This window comes from Pseudophryne corroboree, chromosome 6 (genome assembly GCF_028390025.1).
Source record: "Pseudophryne corroboree isolate aPseCor3 chromosome 6, aPseCor3.hap2, whole genome shotgun sequence".
NCBI lineage: Eukaryota > Metazoa > Chordata > Amphibia > Anura > Myobatrachidae > Pseudophryne > Pseudophryne corroboree.
Window position 1 is genome coordinate 73,823,740 of NC_086449.1, and position 22,098 is coordinate 73,845,837.

Sequence of the window (22,098 nt, forward strand, 5' to 3'; positions counted from 1 at the left end):
CTATTGTCATGATCGTAGCCCTGGATCAACTTGGAATGACCCCCATAGTGTAATATGAGGCTGCAGCAGCCGGGGTTGCTATATTACACATGTACACACACATATAGAGTAATATGAGGCAGCTATGGTACATTTTTATATATATATATATATATATATATATATATATATATATATATACACACATACATACACACACACACATACAGGTATATAAGGCGGCTATGGTACACATACATATATATATATATATATATATATATACATATACATACACACACACACACACACACACATATACACAGGTATATGAGGCAGCTGCGGCCGGGTTGGTCTCTTACAAAGCTGATTGGCTTCCTGCGCTCGGGCTCCGGCTTCTTGTCCTCCTCCTCGGGCCGGGCCTCCTCCTTGCTGCCGGACTCCATCTTCTTCTTGAAGAGCTCCATGAAGCTGCCGTCGTTGGCGAAGATGTTGACCCCCCCGGTGGAGGAGGAAGAGGCGGCGGCAGCGGGTGCGGGCTGGGGTCTGTACTTGACCACGGGCGTGCTAAAGAGGAAGGGGGGCGCCGGGGAGGGCTCCGGCACGGCCTGGGGATAGACCGGGGAGATGCCCAGCAGCGGGGGCCGGGGTGGCTGGGGGAGCAGAGGCCGGAATGTCCGGCGGAGCGTTGGATCGGCGAAGAGAGGTGGTTTCGTGGGCGCGGGGGAAGGGGGTAGCGGGGCCTCTACTTTCTCCACCGCGGGCTGCGGATCCTCCGGTAAGGCGGCCTCTTCCCCTTCATCCTCCTCCGACTCCCCAGGGGCCTCCATCACCGGCCGCAACGGGACCTCTGCGGCCTCCTCTCCCTCCTCCACCTCATCGCTGTCCTCCTCAGATCCGGGCCGCGGCCTCTCCTCCGCCATCGTCTGTGGCTGCCGCCGGCAGCAGCAGGCCCGTCCCCTCACACACAGGAACCAACCGGACCCGCCGCCGAGGCAGGGAAATGGCGGGAAATCCGGTTGTGTGGCGGTAAAATGGCGGCCACTGCTGCCTCAACGGTGAATTCGGTGTGGGCGGAGTCACTAGGATGTTTGGCACGGAGCAGCCAATAGTGGATCGCTATTGGCGTGACGACACTTAACCCCGGTTGAGGAAGTGACGGCCAGGCCGATCAGCCAATTGGGGGTGCGGAAGTAGCTGAACAGTGCGCTGATTGACACAATGCCCAACAAATCAGCGGTTCGGGGTGTGCTCTTCTCTGGTTACGTGTTGTTGCCATGCATTTGACAGTGATAGGCACTCAGGCCAGCCAATCAGAACTCAACATGGTAAGGCACCGCGCCAATCATACAGCATGGCTTTCAAACGTCACTTGTCACTGATTGACATCTCACGCAGCCTATTGCAGAGGCGACAACCGCCTCTGGGATTGGTGAGTGGAGGGGCGGGGTCTCTGCGCCCAGTCTGATTGGGTAACACCGTGCGATGAGACGGTTGGCCGCTCGGCATCACGTGACACCGCGGAAAGATGGCAGCGCCGGTGGACGATGAGTTTGAGGATGCCCCAGATGTGGAGCCCCTGGAGCCCACACTCAGCAACGTCATTGAGCAGCGGTCCCTCAGGTGGATCTTCGTGGGTGGGAAGGGCGGAGTGGGCAAGACCACCTGCAGGTGAGAGACGGGAGGAGCTCCAAGGCCAGATGTCAGCTGGGAGGAGGCGGGCTGTACCAACTGCGCACCTGTGCAGGGGAGGGAGGACGTGGGTGCAACCATCCCTGTATAGGGGGGTGCTTCTGGGTAGATACCCGGGCTCTCACCCTGTGGCGGCACTACATGTCCCAGTATGGGCTCTCACAGTCTGCCATTCTGGGTTTTGAGGTCTCAGGAGAGACCAGAGACCTGCAGGATGGAGATGTGGCCATGGATGGGTGATGTATCCTAATTATTCTGCAAGATCAGCCCTAAGACGCTGCACCCACCCCTCCTGCGGTGCCCCTGCGCCCATCCCCCTGAGGTGAATCTTGGTTCATCTCCCTGCGCCCGCTTCTCATGCTGTGCCTCTGCACCTGCCCCCCCCCCCCCCCCCCCCCCTCTCTTCCTGTGGTGGCCCTGCGGAGCCTCTAGGGTTATCTCCCGGTGCCCCTGCTTCCATCCCCCTGAGGTGCCCCTTTGGTTATCCTCCTCTGCCCGCTCTCCCTGCAGTACCCCTGTGCCTGCCGTCCCTACGCTGTACATATTTCAGAAGGGATCCGGTCTGAAGATCGACAGTGTCTAGGTCGACAATGTTTAGGTCGACCACTATAGGTCGACAGTCACTAGGTCGACATGGATGGAAGGTCGACAGGGTTTCTAGGTCGACATGTGCTAGGTCGACAGGTCTAAAGGTCGACATGAGTTTTTCACATTTTTTTTCTTTTTTTTAATTTTTTCATACTTAACGATCCACGTGGACTACGATTGGAACAGTAAAGTGTGCCAAGCGAAGGCACTGAAAGGATTATATCTCTGAACCACCTCGATTTAATAACCCCTTAGGTACCCGTGAGAGCGAAGCTCTATACGTAACACACTATACGAACTCTATACGTAACACACGACACCAAGTAGTTAAGATTCACTCTGCTTTATTATATGGTTAACAAAGGTTTATAAAGACAACGTACATGGGTGTATACAATATGTGCAAGCATATGATTGGATAAATAGAAGTAGCATACGACATTACATGCAGGATAATTAGTAACACACAGAAGTAACAGTTTTGATCTGGTATGTAATTGTCCTTGAAGATAAGACACACACAAGCCTTATATTATATGAACAGACAAGGGCATCTTGTAGAGAGTGCGTACGTGTCTATTCAAACACATAACAATTCATATAGCATGTTTAACCCTTCTGGCACCATGCCCGAAGCATGGCGAGCGAAGCGGTGCACTAATTTGGGATCCCGGTCACTCTACGAAGAAAACGACACCAAAAAAAAAAAAATCCTCATGTCGACCTTTAGACCTGTCGACCTAGTGACTGTCGACCTATAGTGGTCGACCTAAACATTGTCAACCTAGACACTGTCGATTTGATGAACCACACCCATTACAGAACTCTGAAATCAGCATCAGTGACTGGTTGTGAAAGTGAAGCCGTTATTTTGCCCCTGTTTATCCATATTGTGCGCCATTGTGTCCCTGGCCAGTACGCCTCACAGTGACTTGACCAAGGAGCTAACACTCACCCCGGGGTTATTGGCAAACATGCTGACTCCATGCTGAGACATTGGTTCCATAATCTTTGATCTGTGTCCTTACCAGGATGGTGCAGTGTGTCGGTAAAACATGGTTTGCTGATCAGTAAATGATAATTGCAACAATGTAGCAGAATTATAAAGTGGGATCAAGCTTTTTCCCAGCAAGTCCTGCTGGCTGCGGGGCGAGGGGTGATTGTTGTCACTACTCCATATGGTCATTTGCTTTACAAAGCACCTGTATAGTGTTTGAGCAAGACCATCACTGATAGTAACACGCCTTAATGTTAACGTATAGGGGACACGGTGCACTAATTGGGGTTCCCGATCACTTTATAAAGAAAACGACACCCATATTTAAAAAAAAAAAAAAACCTTATGTTGACCTAATGACCGTGTTGACATATTTCATGTGTCGACTTAGTCACTGTCAACCAGTAGTGATCGACCTCATGACTGTCGACCTAGTTACTTTCGATCCAATGAACCATACCCAATGTAGGGTTCCAGAACTGTCAGAACATTACATTGCAGCTATCGTCCCTAATTAAATTGACACAATAGTGTTAGAAAGTTTTCTAATCGTTTCATGTTTATATAGCCACAATTTATTTGGTTTGGTTTTGTAACTGATGCAACAATTTCATGGAATGAGCCTAAATTTCCTGTTGCTTTTGTTACTGAGCAATCCCCACTCCGCCCCAAGTCTAGTTCTCCTGTGTCCATTCACTTTAACTGCTGCATGTTTCATGGGACTAGGGGCATAATTCAGACCTGTGCGCTTTCGCACAGCACCCGATCGGGTCTGGACTGCGCATGTGCCGGTGCATGCCAGACAGCCATCTCAGCCCAGCGATCGCCTCTGCCTGATTGACAGGCAGAGGCGGTCGCTGGGCGGGCCGGCGGCGTTGGGCCGCCGTTTTGGTGGCGCGGTCTGGGCAATGCAGGCGTGCCCGGACCATGCTGGAGGAGGGCCGTGGCGGCAGCTTGAGGTCACACGCAGCCGATGCGACCCGGACAGCGACGGGTAGCACCCTGCAAGTGCGCAGGAGTTGTGCAGGTAGGGAGCTACTCGTCAAGTACAAAAGCATCGCCGCTGTGCGATGCTTTTGTACTTCTGCGACGGGCCAGGGCCTGCCATGCGGAGTAGACTAGCTCTGTGCTGGGTGTCCCCCCTGCATGTCTGAGTAACTGATCGTAGCCGTTCAGAATTTTGCACGGCTACGATCAGGTCTGAATTAGGCCCTAGATCCCCTTGCTCAGGCAAATGGTAATGGCCCTGTTCCATGAAATGTAGCAGTTGGTGTGAGACACCTTTATATCTTTCTTTATTGCTTTTATGGTAGATTTATTCCAAAAGTGCATATTTTTCCTAATTTCCCTGCTTTGGCATCTTTATTGCTTTTTTTTTTTTTTTATCTCATTGTTACTGTGAACATTGGATTACAAAAATTATCTGGAAGGTAAAGTTTGGTTTTAACGGGTGTGGATTATTAGCTCTACACTAATAAGGTCTACAGCCATTAGGTCTACCACTAATGGTAGACATGCATTAGGTCGACTGGGTCAAAGGGTCAACATGTGAATGGTCGACACACAAAAAAGTAGACAGATTTTTTATTTTATTTTGGGGCTGTTTTGTCACTTTTCTGCCACAAACAAGCCCCATTAGTGTACTACGTTCCCTCGCATGGCTCGCCATGCTGCGGGCAAGGTGCCTCGCTCCGCTACCACTGCACTCAGCACAGGTTACTATTCCCAGTCGTAGTCCACGTGGATGGTAAAGTATGAAGAAGTTTAAAAAAATTAACAATAAATAAATAAAACTTGTGTCTACATATGTCGACCTCTGTCATGTCAACCTTTTAACCCTGTTGAACTGTCTATCTTTTACATGTCGACCTTTTTACCCTGTCGACTTAATGCATGTCTACCATTAGTGGTATACCATTGACTGTAGACCCCTTTAGTGTAGATCTATAGTCCGGATACCGGTTTTAACTCCAAGACACCTCTGTGAACTTCTAAATAAAATAATATATTTATTTTAAACCTTGAAAACCTGATGGACTTTTTATATTCATAACTCACTACGGTTGGAGTGAGTAAAGCTTGTTCCTATGTTCAGGTTCTAACACGCCAGTCATCATTGTTTCTTCTATTCACCAGCTCAGAGCCGCATCTTTCTAAGGGTCCTGAAATGCTTGAGATCATTAATCCAGTAGACCATAATCTCTATCTCTTGGCCAAACTATTGAATCCCCACCATTGGCATTTGCCTAGCCTTCCCTCCTCTTCCCATGTCTCCTGTAGGAACCATTCCCCTCATTACTAGTAGTTGTGGCCTCCTGGAGCTATGCTATGAGAACTTGCTACGACCAGTATCAGACCATTTCAGTTTCTTGGAGTGCGGCAGATCAGGACTGACCTATACTTATACAGAGAAATGAGCTGCTACTTAGGAAAAGGACTATAAAGGTATAATATTATGGACGCTGTCTGTATATATTATTGGATAAGAACATGCAGGTTGGTGTGAATTTGATAATCCCTGCAGTGCAGGGTTTGAAGACTGTAAGGGGGCTATTTACTAATCTGCGACTCAAAGGGGTAAATTTACTAAGATTCGTATTTTCCCGTTTCAGGTCAAAGTTCAATCACGAATGACATCGAAAGTGTAAAACTGCAACTTTTTGAATTTGTTACGATGGATTTACTAAGCTGTCGTATTCGGGTTTTTCTTTTCTTCCGATGTCGATGTCATTCGTGTTTTTTTTGTGTTTTTTACGGCAGTGATTAGCAAAACACTGCCGACTTTTTTACAATTAATCTCGGCCGGATCTGTGTGATCCGTGCTGGGGTTCTATTTTTTTTTTTTTTTTTAATTAAACACTGTAAAATTTAAAAAAAAAATTGCGTGGGGTCCCCCCTCCTAAGCATAACCAGCCTCGGGCTCTTTGAGCCGATCCTGGTTGCCGAAATATGGGGAAAAAAATGACAGGGGTTCCCCCATATTTAAGCAACCAGCATCGGGCTCTGCGCCTGGTCCTGGTTCCAAAAATACGGGGGACAAAAAGAGTAGGGGTCCCCCGTATTTTTAAAACCAGCACCGGGCTCCACTAGCTGGACAGATAATGCCACAGCCGGGGGTCACTTTTATATAGTGCCCTGCGGCCGTGGCATCAAAAATCCATCTAGTCACCCCTGGCCGGGGTACCCTGGGGGAGTGGGGACCCCTTCAATCAAGGGGTCCCCCCCCCCCAGCCACCCAAGGGCCAGGGGTGAAGCCCGAGGCTGTCCCCCCCATCCAATGGGCTGCGGATGGGGAGGCTGATAGCCTTTGTTGTAAAAGAAAAGATATTGTTTTTAGTAGCAGTACTACAAGGCCCAGCAAGCCTCCCCCGCATGCTGGTACTTGGAGAACCACAAGTACCAGCATGCGACGGAAAAACGGGCCCGCTGGTACCTGTAGTACTACTACTAAAAAAATACCCAAAAAAAGACAAGACACACACACCGTGAAAGTATAATTTTATTACATACATACATACACACATACATAGATACTTACCTTAAGTTCCCACGCAGGTCGGTCCTCTTCTCCAGTAGAATCCAAGGGGTACCTGTTGAAGAAATTATACTCACGAGATCCAGGGGTCCAGGCTCCTCGGGAAATCCAGGGGTAATCCACGTACTTGAAAAAAATAACAAAACGGTGTCCCGACCACGAACTGAAAGGGGACCCATGTTTGCACATGGGTCACCTTTCCACGAATGCCAGAAACCCACTTTGACTTCTGTCTAAGTGGGTTTCTTCAGCCAATCAGGGAGCGCCACGTTGTAGCACTCTCCTGATCAGCTGTGTGCTCCTGTCCTCACTGACAGGCAGCACACGGCAGTGTTACAATGTAGCGCCTATGCGCTACATTGTAACCAATGATGGGAACTTTCTGCCCTGCGGTTGACCTAAAGTGACGTCACCGCTGAGCAGAAAGTTCCCAGCATTGGTTACAATGTAGCGCATAGGCGCTACATTGTAACACTGCCGTGTGCTGCCTGTCAGTGAGGACAGGAGCACACAGCTGATCAGGAGAGTGCTACAACGTGGCGCTCCCTGATTGGCTGAAGAAACCCACTTAGACAGAAGTCAAAGTGGGTTTCTGGCATTCGTGGAAAGGTGACCCATGTGCAAACATGGGTCCCCTTTCAGTTCGTGGTCGGGACACCGTTTTGTTATTTTTTTCAAGTACGTGGATTACCCCTGGATTTCCCGAGGAGCCTGGACCCCTGGATCTCGTGAGTATAATTTCTTCAACAGGTACCCCTTGGATTCTACTGGAGAAGAGGACCGACCTGCGTGGGAACTTAAGGTAAGTATCTATGTATGTGTGTATGTATGTAATAAAATTATACTTTCACGGTGTGTGTGTCTTGTCTTTTTTTGGGTATTTTTTTAGTAGTAGTACTACAGGTACCAGCGGGCCCGTTTTTCCGTCGCATGCTGGTACTTGTGGTTCTCCAAGTACCAGCATGCGGGGGAGGCTTGCTGGGCCTTGTAGTACTGCTACTAAAAACAATATCTTTTCTTTTACAACAAAGGCTATCAGCCTCCCCATCCGCAGCCCATTGGATGGGGGGGGACAGCCTCGGGCTTCACCCCTGGCCCTTGGGTGGCTGGGGGGGGGGGACCCCTTGATTGAAGGGGTCCCCACTCCCCCAGGGTACCCCGGCCAGGAGTGACTAGTTGGATTTTTGATGCCACGGCCGCAGGGCACTATATAAAAGTGACCCCCGGCTGTGGCATTATCTGTCCAGCTAGTGGAGCCCGGTGCTGGTTTTAAAAATACGGGGGACCCCTACTCTTTTTGTCCCCCGTATTTTTGGGACCAGGACCAGGCGCAGAGCCCGATGCTGGTTGCTTAAATATGGGGGAACCCCTGTCATTTTTTCCCCCATATTTCTGCAACCAGGATCGGCTCAAAGAGCCCGAGGCTGGTTATGCTTAGGAGGGGGGACCCCACGCAATTTTTTTTGAAAAAATAAGCACTTTCCCACCCCTTCCCACTGATATACATGCACGGATCTCATGGATCCGTGCATGCCTATCCAATCACGAATAAAAAAAAAAAAGGTCTGTTTTTTTTTAGCACTTTTTTACGAGTTGTAATTTTTCACGGCAGTGTTTGTTTGTTTTTTGCTTTGCACTTCTTAGTAAATGACCGAGATTCATACTTAAACAGCCGCGTTTTGACCGATGGTGTATTCATTCGTAATTTTTTACTTGGACTTGCAAAAAATAACGAATGCCCTCATCTCTGCCGTGATTAGTGTTTAGTAAATTACCGAGATGACACTTTGATGAAAAAACGGCATCTCGGTCAAAATCGGGAGCTTAGTAAATTTCCCCCAAAGTGTGAAATGTAAAAGGCAATGCTTTTAATCGCAGAACATCCCATGTTTTGCTACCACAAGCTTTACCTTTTTACATTTTGGGCTTAAACACACTGGGAAGTGTCTGCCTTTAAAAGCCGTCACTCAGTAAACCGTAAATAGATGCCTAAGTGTGGTGTGCATAGGAGACGATGCTCCCACTTGTTTCCTCCCAACTAGCAACTGGCCTAGACTTCTGCATGTAACTAAAAAATATCTGTCTGTGTGTATATATATGTGTGTGTGTGTGTGTGTGTGTGTGTGTATATGTGTGTATATATATATATATATATATATTTACAGTTCAGTGGCTGTATGTTGGAGAGGATTGGGAGCTAGTGACCAGAGCTTGGTGTCTGTGTCCCCCCTAGTTGCAGTCTGGCCGTGCAGTTGTCACGGGGACGGGAGAGCGTGCTGATCATCTCCACAGACCCCGCTCACAACATCTCCGATGCTTTCGACCAGAAGTTCTCCAAGGTCCCCACCAAAGTTCGCGGCTATGACAACCTCTTTGCAATGGTGAGTGGGCTCCATACATTGTAACCTGGACACATGTACCACTGGCTGTCATACCCTCTGACATGTACATTCCAGTTTCCTTTACAGTGTGTGTTCATGGTCGTTATAGGGTCATATATTCTGAATTAATGCTGGGATTGCCACAAGCTCATGGGGTCACTTGTGTTATGTGTCCCACCTTGTGTCGTGCCCTCAGTGATTGTATGTGTGACTGTCTCCACCCGTGTCTCCTGTGCAGGAGATAGACCCCAGCCTGGGGGTGGCAGAGCTGCCAGATGAGATATTTGAGGAGGACAACATGCTGAGCATGGGTAAGAAGATGATGCAGGAAGCCATGAGCGCGTTCCCAGGAATAGATGAAGCCATGAGCTACGCGGAGGTGATGAGGTGAGCCGGGTCCGTTCTGTCTGTCCTGTGTAATGCCATCTGCCTGGTTATACAGTATTGAAAGGGAAAGGGGGTTGAGCTCCCTATTTTAAAAAAATAAATAAAAAGGGTATCTGACACCCCAAATGGGATCTTGCTGGTGTAACCGGGTGTCTGTCCTGCTCTCTCCTAGTATTACTTACCCCCCCCTAGATCTCTGTCTGTGGCAAGTCGGTGACTTTGGTTGACCTGATGAGTCCAGCAAGGGTGGGAGAACCAATGGTGGGATCTCGTCATTTGCACATATTCTGTGTCATTGTTCTATGATAGTAAAACCCATAATGCCTCTTGGTCAGAGCGTTGGTTCATTATACAGTTTAGTATTGAGATACTTACTGCTATTGCCGGCTGGGTTGTCTGTACGGGTAATTGGCCTGTCCAGCAAAGCTGGGTATTCAGTCTGTGGGGCCTATTTGCTTGCCCAGTAGATAGCTTTCAGCTGTTTAATGACGTTACTTTAAAGAAAGGCAATATGTGATTGGTTGCAGAGTTTCTCTTTGCATCATGTTACTGAATAAGCCCTTTGGTTTATTTTGTGGGCATAGTGTTTAGAATTTTGCCGGCAGCAGAAGAGCCTCATGATGGAAATGTTGGTGGGATATGGTCTAGGTGTAATGTACGAGGGGAGGTTGCTTTTGCTGGTCAGTAGGGTCTCCTATGTTGCGTATAGAGACCCTGTTTGCTGATAGATAGATCAGAGTGTTTTGGGAGGGTGAGTGCATCCGATATTGGCTAGAGAATAGGCGGAGAGTTGTAGCTGGAGGGGGAGATGTTACCACCAGTGGCATCCCCCAAGGCTACCAGTTGGTATAGTATGGAGAATAGAAGAGGGAATAAGAGGAGGGAAGCATTCTATGTAGGAGGACTTGTATGAATTCTTTCTCTGCTTGCTTCCCTCAGGCTGGTGAAGGGGATGAATTTCTCAGTGGTGGTCTTTGATACGGCCCCCACAGGACACACACTACGGCTCCTCAACTTCCCAACCATTGTAGAGCGAGGCCTGGGGAGGCTAATGCAGATCAAGAACCAGATCAGCCCCTTTATATCCCAGGTAGGAACGCCTCCCTGTTCTGTAGCCACCAATCGCCCTGATCCCTTCAGGCCGCTCACTCCTAATACTCTGCCTTCCACGTTCTATCCTCCAGATGTGCAATATGCTGGGGCTGGGGGACATGAACGCCGACCAGCTCGCTTCCAAGTTAGAGGAGACTCTCCCTGTCATCCGATCGGTCAGCGAACAGTTCAAAGACCCGGTGAGAGACTTATAGGTGTAGTATACACGGAACTGATGGCCTGTTGTGTGTTACAGTATGTAGGCTGTCACCCATGGAAGCCACTATTTCTTTATCATCCACTAGGGGTCACTGGAGTACTCTTGGGATATGGACGGGCTTCCGTAGGAACAGCACTGAATATTTAAATTTAGAACACTCCACCCCTCCATATCCCCGAGTACCTCTCAGTGTTTTTTCTGTGCTCGAAGTAGTAACAGCTATATGGCTCAGGTCACAATTACTTTGAATTATTTTTATTTTTATTTTTTTCTATTTTACACATCCCTTTCCCCCTTCCAAAAGGCAGGGTCAGGGATAGTGCAGCTGCTGATAGCAGCAGGGGCGTGTCGGGCCTCTCTGAAAGAGCTCCCTCACAGCCACACACACACAGATCTTGTGTACACAGGCTGGCCGGCGCTTACTAAGAAGCCCCGTCGGAGCCTCTTCACAGACGTTTCCACAACTATTGCAGGTATGTGAGGGGGGAGAACGGGGCGGTCAGCTTCCGCTGCCGCCCCGACGTGTGGGGAAGGCGCTGGTTTTCGTCTGACTGCGCTCGCCGCAGCGGCTCCGGCCGCCGGGTAACGTGGCCGCTACAACTGCTCTGGCCGCCGGGTCTCGGCTCCGGCGCTTCTTACAGCTGCTCCCCGCGTCTGGTCCGCCCGCCGCTTCTCTTACAGACATCTGCTCCCCGTGTCTGGTCCGGCCGCCGCTTCTCCCAATGCTCCGGCCGCCGCTTGTATCGGCTGCGGCCAGGTAGTCATAGCGATAACACGCGCTCCCAGTCTTCCACGATGCCCGGCCGCACTGCACGCTATAGAGCAGATGCGAGGGGGGGGGAGAAGGGACAGCAGCAACAGGCTGTTGATAGTTTGCCACAGATTTATATATAATATAATGATGTTTATGCTGGCAGGGAGACTGTTTATAAGATCAGTATGGAATGCACTGTGATTATATGTATAAGCATGGCAGCCATTTTAACCATGCTTCCTGTGTCTTCCTGCTGTGATTCCAGAATGTTCCTGTCCTACATCTCTACTCCACCGGAGGCGCAGGGGTGTTAGTGGGAATTTGGGATCACATTTCATAGTACTGGCCACGTGTACTGCACTTGGCCAGATATATATACAGAGACACCTTACTGCTATTTTACGGAGTCGTGCAAGTGTCTGTTTTTTGTGTATTGTATTGTCTGTCGCCATAATGAGTAAGGCACCAGCAAAAACTAAAAAGCATAATTGCAAAGTCTGTAACAGTGTGTTACCGGATGGATCTACCACATGTACAGTATGTTTTGTGAATTCGGTTCAGAATACCATTTCTGCTCTAGTTTTACAACCAATGTCCTCACCGGACCCTCCGTGGGGTATGTTAGTAAATGTACTAGATAGGTTACAATCAGAATTGACCGCCGCTCGTCAGGAGCGGGAAACGGCAAGATCTGAGTCTAGGGTGAGACCGCCAGAACTACCGGAGGCGTCTCAGCCTTGCGTAAGGTCCAAATCCATTTTGGGTAAACGGGATAAATTTCATATGTCTTATGATTTTCCAGTGTCTGCTATGTTGCATTCTGACGATTCCATGCCAGACCTCACGGAACAAGATGAGGGTGAGGAGGGCGAAGTGGAGTCAGATGGCGAGGATTTTAACAGTTCCGGCATTGATGATCTCATCAGAGCGGTACGTCAGTCTCTGAAGTTTACTGAAACTGAGGAGCCTCTCACAAATGATCAGGTCGTATTTACTAAACGAAAAAAAAACTCCAATAAGTTTCCCTGTGTCGGAATCCCTTAATCAGATGTTAGTAGAAACACGACAGAATCCAGATAAACGGTTTTCTATACCTCGCAGATTTAAGTCTAGTTACCCGTTTCCAGACTCGGTAACATGTACATGGGAGAATCCACCAATAGTTGATTCTTCAGTGTCAAAGCTTACCAAGAAATTAACCATACCAGTGCCAGCAGCTACTACGCTTAAAGACCCGTCAGATCGCAAGATAGAAACTATGCTAAAATCCATGTATGTAGCCGCAGGTGTGATGCTGAGACCTGGATTGGTTGGCATTTGGGTCACTAAGGCACTCATAATATGGCTTACAGAACTCAAATCTGCTTTACATGACGAAAACCTGATAATTCTTGTAAATCAAATGATTGAGGCTGTAGAGTATCTCTGTACAGCGTCTACTGACGTCTGTCAGCTCACTTCTCGTATTTCATCTTCGCTAGTTACGGCACGAAGAGCACTCTGGCTGCGTGCTTATCATGCGGAGGCAGAGGTCAAACGAGGTATAGAGGCGTTGCCTTACGATGGCAAGAAGTTGTTTGGTCCTGAATTGGACGCATGGATTGCTGAGGCTACGGGAGGTAAGTCTGTTTTCTTACCATTGCCTCCACCGGTATCAAGAAGAAGGTACGCTGGACCTTCGTTCAAATCCTTTAGACCTCAGCCCTTTCGAGGACGTGGCAGAGGAACAGCCACGCCTGCTAGACGTGGTCGCGGACGTGGTTTCCAACAAACCAACACAACTCGCCAGGACGCTAAGGTTACCGACAAGCCAGTGGCATGACGGGCTACCAGCCCATCTCGGTTCTCCGATTGTGGGAGCACGCCTTCAGAAGTTCCATTTGGCGTGGTTCCACACATCCGCGGATGGGTGGATCCGCAATTTAGTGTTAAAAGGTTACAAAATAGAGTTCGACTGTCTTCCGCCTCTGCGGTTTTTCAAGACAGGATTGCCTCTGTCGGACGACAAGAGGATGGTTCTGCAAATTGCCATTCAGTCCCTACTCCGACATCATCTTTCAAGTTATCCCGCCTTTTGTTGTTTATACAAACAGGGTTAGATGGAGGACTGCGTTTATCTACACTAAAGGTGCAGGTATCTGCTTTGTCAATTTACTTTCAAAGACGATTGGCTCTATTGCCGTCTATACGCACTTTTCTCCAAGGTGTCCTCAGAGTACAGCCTCCATTCATTCCACCTACAGCGCCATGGGACTTGAATCTGGTTTTAGAGTTCTTACAGTCTTCATATTTTGAACCCTTACAGCAAGTGGATATAAAGTTTCTCACTTGGAAAACAATTTCTCTAACGTCCTAAGTGGATGCTGGGAACTCCGTAAGGACCATGGGGAATAGCGGCTCCGCAGGAGACTGGGCACATCTAAAGAAAGCTTTAGGACTAACTGGTGTGCACTGGCTCCTCCCCCTATGACCCTCCTCCAAGCCTCAGTTAGATCTTTGTGCCCGAACGAGAAGGGTGCACACTAGGGGCTCTCCTGAGCTTCTTAGTGAAAGTTTTAGTTAGGTTTTTTATTTTCAGTGAGACCTGCTGGCAACAGGCTCACTGCATCGAGGGACTAAGGGGAGAAGAAGCGAACTCACCTGCGTGCAGAGTGGATTGGGCTTCTTAGGCTACTGGACATTAGCTCCAGAGGGACGATCACAGGCCCAGCCTGGATGGGTCCCAGAGCCGCGCCGCCGGCCCCCTTACAGAGCCAGAAGGCAGAAGAGGTCCGGAAAATCGGCGGCAGAAGACGTCCTGTCTTCAACAAGGTAGCGCACAGCACTGCAGCTGTGCGCCATTGCTCTCAGCACACTTCACACTCCGGTCACTGAGGGTGCAGGGCGCTGGGGGGGGCGCCCTGAGACGCAATAATAAACACCTTGGATGGCAAAAAATGCATCACATATAGCTCCTGGGCTATATGGATGCATTTAACCCCTGCCAAAATACATAAAAAAACGGGAGATAAGGCCGCCGATAAGGGGGCGGAGCCTATCTCCTCAGCACACTGGCGCCATTTTCCCTCACAACTCCGTTGGAGGGAAGCTCCCTGTCTCTCCCCTGCAGTCACTACACTACAGAAAGGGTTAAAAAAAGAGAGGGGGGGCACTAATTACGCGCAGTATTAAAGATACAGCAGCTATAAGGGGAAAAACACTTATATAAGGTTATCCCTATATATATATATATATATATATATATATATATATATATATATATAGCGCTCTGGTGTGTGCTGGCAAACTCTCCCTCTGTCTCCCCAAAGGGCTAGTGGGGTCCTGTCCTCTATCAGAGCATTCCCTGTGTGTGTGCTGTATGTCGGTACATTTGTGTCGACATGTATGAGGAGAAAAATGATGTGGAGACGGAGCAGATTGCCTGTAATAGTGATGTCACCCCCTAGGGGGTCGACACCTGAGTGGATGAACTGTTGGAAGGAATTACGTGACAGTGTCAGCTCTGTATAAAAGACAGTGGTTGACATGAGACAGCCGGCTACTCAGCTTGTGCCTGTCCAGACGTCTCATAGGCCGTCAGGGGCTCTAAATGATTGAGGCAATGAAAAATGTTTTTACACATTACTGATAATACGAGTACCACCAAAAAGGGGTATTATGTTCGGTGAGGAAAAACTACCTGTAGTTTTCCTGAATCTGAGAAATTAAATGAGGTGTGTGATGATGCGTGGTTTTCCCCCGATAACAACTGATAATTTCTAAAATGTTATTGGCATTATATCCTTTCCCGCCAGAGGTTAGGGTGCGTTGGGAAACACCCCCTAGGGTGGATAAAGCGCTCACACGCTTGTAAGGGCTCTACCCTCTCCTGAGATGGCCGCCCTTAAGGATCCTGCTGATAGAAAGCAGGAGGGTATCCTAAAATGTATTTACACACATACTGGTGTTATACTGCGACCAGCAATCGCCTCAGCCTGGATGTGCAGTGCTGGGTTGGCGTGGTCGGATTCCCTGACTGAAAATATTGATACCCTAGATAGGGACAGTATATTATTGCCTATAGAGCATTTAAAAGATGCATTTCTATATATGCGTGATGCACAGCGGAATATTTGCCGACTGGCATCAAGTCAAAGTGCGTTGTCCATTTCTACCAGTAGAGGGTTATGGACACGTCAGTGGTCAGGTGATGCGTATTCCAAACGGCATTTGGAAGTATTGCCTTATTAAAGGGAGGAGTTATTTGGGGTCGGTCTTTCAGACCTGGTGGCCACGGCAACAGCTGGGAAATCCACGTTTGTACCCCAGGTCGCCTCTCAACATGAGAAGACGCCGTATTATCAGGCGCAGTCTTTTCGTGGACAAGCGGGCAAAAGATTCCTCATTTCTGCCCCGTGACAGAGGGAGAGGAAAAAGGCTGCAGAAATCAGCCAGTTCCCAGGAACAGAAACCCTCTCCCGTCTCTGCCAAGCCCTTAGTATGACGCTGGGGCTTTACAAGCAGAATCAGGCACGGTGGGGGGCCCGTCTCAATGAATTTCAGCGCGCAGTGGGCTCACTCGCAAGTAGACCCCTGGATCCTTCAGGTGATATCTCAGGGGTACAAATTAGAATTCGAGACGTCTCCCCCTCGCCGTTTCCTAAAGTCGGCTTTACCGATGTCTCCTTCTGACAGGGAGGCTGTTTTGGAAGCCATTCACAAGCTGTATTCCCAGCAGGTGATAACAAGGTACCCCTCCTGCAACAGGGAACGGGGTATTATTCCACACTGTTGTGGTACCGAAGCCGGACGGCTCGGTGAGACCGATTCTAAATCTAAAATCTTTGAACACTTATATACAGAGGTTCAAATTCAAGATTGAGTCACTCAGAGCAGTGATTGCGAACCTGGAAGAAGGGGACTACATGATGTCTCGGGACATCAAGGATACTTACCTTCATGTCAAAATTTACCCTTCTCATCAAGGGTACCTCAGGTTTATGGTACAGAACTGTCACTATCAGTTCAGATGCTGCCGTATGGATGGTCCACGGCACCCCGGGTCTTTACCAAGGTAATGGCCGAAATGATGATATTCCTTCGAAGGAAGGGAATTTTAGTTATCCCTTACTTGGACGATTCCCTGATAAGGGTAAGATCCAGGGAACAGTTGGAGGTCGGTGTAGCAAGGTAGTGTTGCGGCAGCACGTTTGGATTCTCAATATTCCAAAATCGCAGCTGGTTCCGACGACTTGTCTTCTGTTCCTAGGGATGATCCTGGACACAGTCCAGAAAAAGGCTTTTCTCCCAGAGGAAAAAGCCAGGGAGTTATCCGAGCTAGTCAGGAACCTCCTAAAGCCGAGCCAAGTCTCAGTGCATCAATGCACAAGGGTTCTGGGTAAAATGGTGGCTTCCTAAGAAGCAATCCCATTCGGCAGAGTCCACGCAAGAACTTTCCAGTGGGACCTGCTGGACAAATGGTCCGGTTCGCATCTTCAGATGCATCAGCGGATAACCCTGTCACCAAGGACAAGGGTGTCCCTCCTGTGGTGGTTGCAGAGTGCTCATCTTCTAGAGGGCCGCAGATTCGGCATTCAGGACTGGGTCCTGGTGACCACGGATGCCAGCCTGCGAGGCTGGGGAGCAGTCACACAGGGAAGGAATATCCAGGGCTTATGGTCAAGTCTGGAGACATCACTTCACATAAATATCCTGAAGCTAAGGGCCATTTACAATGCTCTAAGCTTAGCAAGTCCTCTGCTTCAAGGTCAGCCGGTGTTGATCCAGTCGGACAACATCACGGCAGTCACCCACGTAAACAGACAGGGTGGCACAAGAAGCAGGAGGGCAATGGCAGAAGCTGCAAGGATTCTTCGCTGGGCGGAAAATCATGTGATAGCACTGTCAGCAGTATTCATTCCGGGAGTGGACAACTGGGAAGCAGACTTCCTCAGCACGACCTCCACCCGGGAGAGTGGGGACTTCACCCAGAAGTCTTCCACATGATTATAAACCGTTGGGAAAAACTCGACAGGTATTGCGCCAGGTCAAGGGACCCTCAGGCAATACCTGTAGATGTTCTGGTAACACCGTGGGTGTACCAGTCCGTGTATGTGTTCCCTCCTCTGCCTCTCATACCCAAGGTACTGAGATTGATAAGATGGAGAGGAGTAAGCACTATATTCGTGGCTCCGGATTGGCCAAGAAGGACTTGGTAACCGGAACTTCAAGAGATGCTCACGGAGGATCCGTGGCCTCTACCTCTAAGAAGGGACCTGCTCCAGCAAGGACCCTGTCTGTTCCAAGACTTACCACGGCTGCGTTTGACGGCATGGCGGTTGAACGCCGGACCCTGAAAAGGCATTCCGGATGAAGTCATCCCTATCCTGATCAAAGCCAGGAAGGATGTAACCGAAAAACATTATCACCGCATTTGGCGAAAATATGTTGCGTGGTGCGAGGCCAGTAAGGCCCGACGGAGGAAAATTCAACTGGGTCGTTTCCTACATTTCCTGCAAACAGGAGTGTCTATGGGCCTGAAATTGGGGTCCATTAAGGTTAAAATTTCGGCCCTGTCAATTTTCTTCCAAAAAGAACTAGCTTCAGTCCCTGAAGTTCAGACGTTTGTAAAAGGGGTACTGCATATACAGCCTCCTTTTGTGCCTTCAGTGGCACTTTGGGATCTCAATGTAGTTTTTGGGTTCCAAAAGTCACATTGGATTGAACCACTTAAATCTGTGGAGTTAGAATGTCTCACATGGAAAGTGGTCATGCTGTTGGCCCTGGCCTGGGCCAGGCGCGTGTCAGAATTGGCGGCTTTATCCTGTAAAAGCCCTTATCTGATTTTCCATTCGGACAGGGCGGAATTGAGGACTCGTCCTCAGTTTCTCCCTAAGGTGGTTTCAGCGTTTCACCTGAACCAACCTATTGTGGTGCCTGCGGCTACTAGGGACTTGGAGGACTCCAAGTTGCTAGACGTTGTCAAGGCCCTGAAAATATGTTTCCAGGACGGCTTGAGTCAGGAAAACTGACTCGCTGTTTATCCTGTATGCACCCAACAAGCTGGGTGCTCCTGCTTCTAAGCAGACTATTGCTCGTTGGATTTGTAGTACAATTCAGCTTGCACATTCGGTGGCAGGCCTGCCACAGCAAAAAATCTGTAAATGCCCACTCCACAAGGAAGGTGGGCTCATCTTGGGCGGCTGCCCGAGGGGTCTCGGCTTTACAACTTTGCCGAGCAGCTACTTGGTCAGGAGCAAATACGTTTGTAAAATTCTACAAAATTGATACCCTGGCTGAGGAGGACCTGGAGTTCTCTCAATTGGTGCTGCAGAGTCATCCGCACTCTCCCGCCCGTTTGGGAGCTTTGGTATAATCCCCATGGTCCTTACGGAGTCCCCAGCATCCACTTAGGACGTTAGAGAAAATAAGAATTTACTTACCGATAATTCTATTTCTCGTAGTCCGTAGTGGATGCTGGGCGCCCATCCCAAGTGCGGATTGTCTGCAATACTGGTACATAGTTATTGTTACCAAAAAAATCGGGTTATTGCTGTAGCGAGCCATCTTTTCTAGAGGCTCCTCTGTTATCATGCTGTTAACTGGGTTCAGATCACAAGTTGTACGGTGTGATTGGTGTGGCTGGTATGAGTCTTACCCGGGATTCAAGATCCTTCCTTATTGTGTACGCTCGTCCGGGCACAGTATCCTAACTGAGGCTTGGAGGAGGGTCATAGGGGGAGGAGCCAGTGCACACCAGTTAGTCCTAAAGCTTTCTTTAGATGTGCCCAGTCTCCTGCGGAGCCGCTATTCCCCATGGTCCTTACGGAGTCCCCAGCATCCACTACGGACTACGAGAAATAGAATTATCGGTAAGTAAATTCTTATTTTTTCTTCTAGCCTTAGCTTCGGCAAGGCGTGTTTTGGATTTGGGTGCCTTGTCATGCAAGTCACCGTATTTGGTGTTTCATGATGACAGAGCGGAACTTCGGACGAATCCCGCTTTCTTACCAAAGGTAGTGTCCTCTTTTGACATCAATCAACCAATAGTAGTTCCTGTGTTGACAGCACATTCTGGAACTCTGGATGTGGTACGCGCATTACGCGTTTATGTATCCCGAACGTCTTCAGTTCGTAAGACGGATACGTTGTTTGTTCTCTATGATGCTGCCAAGATGGGTTGGCCAGCGTCTAAACAAACCTTATCCAGATGGATAAAACTGACCATACGTCAGGCTTACCTTCATGCTAGGTTACAACCGCCTACGTCAGTAACCGCTCATTCCACACGTTCTGTGGGAACTTCATGGGCAGCTGGTCGGGGAGCTTCTACGACGCAGCTTTGCCGTGCGGCTACATGGTCTTCAGTGCACACGTTTGTGCGCTTTTACAAGTTTGATACGTTTGCGGCATCAGCATCTAGCTTTGGCCGCCTAGTGTTACAAGTGCCAAACAGCTCTCCCGCCCACGGGGGAAGCTTTGGTACGTCCCAAGAGTACTCCAGTGACCCCTAGTGGATGATAAAGAAAATAGGATTTTGGTACTTACCAGGTAAATCCTTTTCTTTGAATCCATAGGGGGCACTGGACGCCCACCCAGAGCAGTTTTACCTAGTTGTGGTGAGTTCTGAGGATCTTATGGTAACACACTTTCACCGACTGGTTCAAATTACAAGTGCTGGTTAGGGTGTCAACTGTTTAGTTGTCGGTAACGTTATGTGTCAACTTCGTTATTGTCCGTTATGTTATATGTAATACTCCATTGTCAACCTCTCTATAGTTCCTGTTCGGCTCAGTAAAAAACACTGAGAGGTACTCGGGGATATGGAGGGGTGGAGTGTTCTAAATTTAAATATTCAGTGCTGTTCCTACGGAAGCCCGTTCATATCCCAAGAGTACTCCAGTGCCCCCTATGGATTCAAAGAAAAGGATTTACCTGGTAAGTACCAAAATCCTATTTTCTGTTAAGTCCTAGAGGATGCTGGGGTCCACATTAGTACCATGGGGTAAAGACTGGTCTACCAGGAGCCATTGGCACTTTAAGAATTGGAGAGTGTGGGCTGGCTCCTCCCTCTATGCCCCTCCTACCAGACCTAGTTTAGAAAATGTGCCCGAAGGAGCCGGTCACATAGTGTTCATTCTAGGATTTTTTTAGGGCAGGGTGCTGATCATTGAGGAGGGCACATTTTCATTTTGAAGGGCACATTTTTGATGCGACTCTTTGCGCACAAAGCATAGTGCTTATGTTATAGTATATATATATATATATATATATATATATATATATATATATATATATATATATATATATATATTCCCTTGAATGTATCATTTACCGCTACATACACATAGGACACCCATGTAACACCCAACATCTGTACTGAGAAAAATACTATATTTGTCCAGTCTCCTTGAAAGAATGGCTACTGTATATACACATAATAAATAATGTATCCTCCACTGATGAAGTAGTTATAATCCCTATGTGTTATAAAACAGAAAAGTTAAGTAGAGGGTTAAATTATACAGTATAGGTACAAAATAAAAGTCTGTTCTTCTACTAAGGAAATAGTGTAAGCAGTACATGCTCACTGCTTACCCTGTTCTTTCCCTCTATATCAGAGTGCTGTGTTATGCAGGCAGCCACAGCAGTGATGCCAGTTACACTGCCTCCTCTGCCATCCAGTTCATTAAGGATAGAAATGGTATCCAATTTCAGAGGTAGGCAAGGAGTAGACAACTACATTGGAACATGCACTCTGTTGCATTCTGTATACAAGGGGGCGATTTATGATCCTGCAGGGTGCACTGAAAAAGGGCAGGGTGCTTTTTCACATTTAAAAAATGGGCAGGGTGCAGCACCCTGCTGAAACAGCCTAGAAGGAACACTAGTCACAGCTAGGGGAGCTCTACAGAGCTTCTTTAGAAAAAGTTTTTTTAGAGTTGATTATTTTACAGGGAGGCTTCGTGGGACTATGGGGAGGGGAGGAGTAGTGTCCGCCCTGTGGGGTCTGAGCCACTATCTCCGCTGACAGGACACTGATCTCCTGAGGGGATCGATCGTTCCCCGCCACAGGGGATTGCTCACCCCAGCAGCATGCTGCCACCCCCTTACAGAGCCAGAAGATTGGTGGCGAGGGAGTCACCGACCCCCCCTAACAAGCAGGGGGCCGGTGTGAAGATGGCGGCAACAGGGTATGGAGCGCAGTACTAACTGCGCTCCGGGGCTCAGCGGTACATGGTGCGGCGCTGTGAGGGGCGCCCTGAGCCAGCGCCTACACCCTACACTTGTCACATAGCCTGTCGAGGTCCCGGGATCTCTGCCAGCATAATTCCTCAGGCCAGTATAATCCTATGAAGAGCGGGAAGACAGCGCCATTTTGGGGGCGGAGCTTCTCCTCAGAGCAGACCCAGCAGCGTTCAGTGCCATTTACCTGCCTGCACAGCGCTGTCACTGAAGAGCAAGTCCATCCAGAACAACTCCAGCTGTCTCTCA

General features: G+C 48.7%; 2 protein-coding genes across 3 annotated transcripts in view; one reads left to right on the top strand and one right to left on the bottom strand.

The window, feature by feature from the left end:
* Positions 1–1,169, bottom strand: part of TRIR (telomerase RNA component interacting RNase) — a 47,556-nt gene extending 46,387 nt beyond the window's left edge. Inside the window, exon 1 of one of the 2 annotated variants that reach the window (XM_063931185.1) lies at positions 342–1,169. In XM_063931185.1, the coding sequence (XP_063787255.1) occupies positions 342–902 (561 nt within the window). In that variant the 5' untranslated portion in view covers positions 903–1,169. The remainder of the gene's footprint in view (positions 1–341) is intronic. The other variant, XM_063931184.1, reaches the window with a different exon arrangement.
* Positions 1,170–1,449: 280 nt separating this feature from the next.
* Positions 1,450–22,098, top strand: part of GET3 (guided entry of tail-anchored proteins factor 3, ATPase) — a 33,753-nt gene continuing 13,104 nt past the window's right edge. Inside the window, exons 1-5 of the mRNA XM_063931183.1 lie at positions 1,450–1,650; positions 9,025–9,172; positions 9,411–9,559; positions 10,499–10,649; positions 10,744–10,851. Coding sequence (XP_063787253.1) covers positions 1,508–1,650; positions 9,025–9,172; positions 9,411–9,559; positions 10,499–10,649; positions 10,744–10,851 — 699 coding nt within the window. The 5' untranslated portion in view covers positions 1,450–1,507. The remainder of the gene's footprint in view (positions 1,651–9,024; positions 9,173–9,410; positions 9,560–10,498; positions 10,650–10,743; positions 10,852–22,098) is intronic.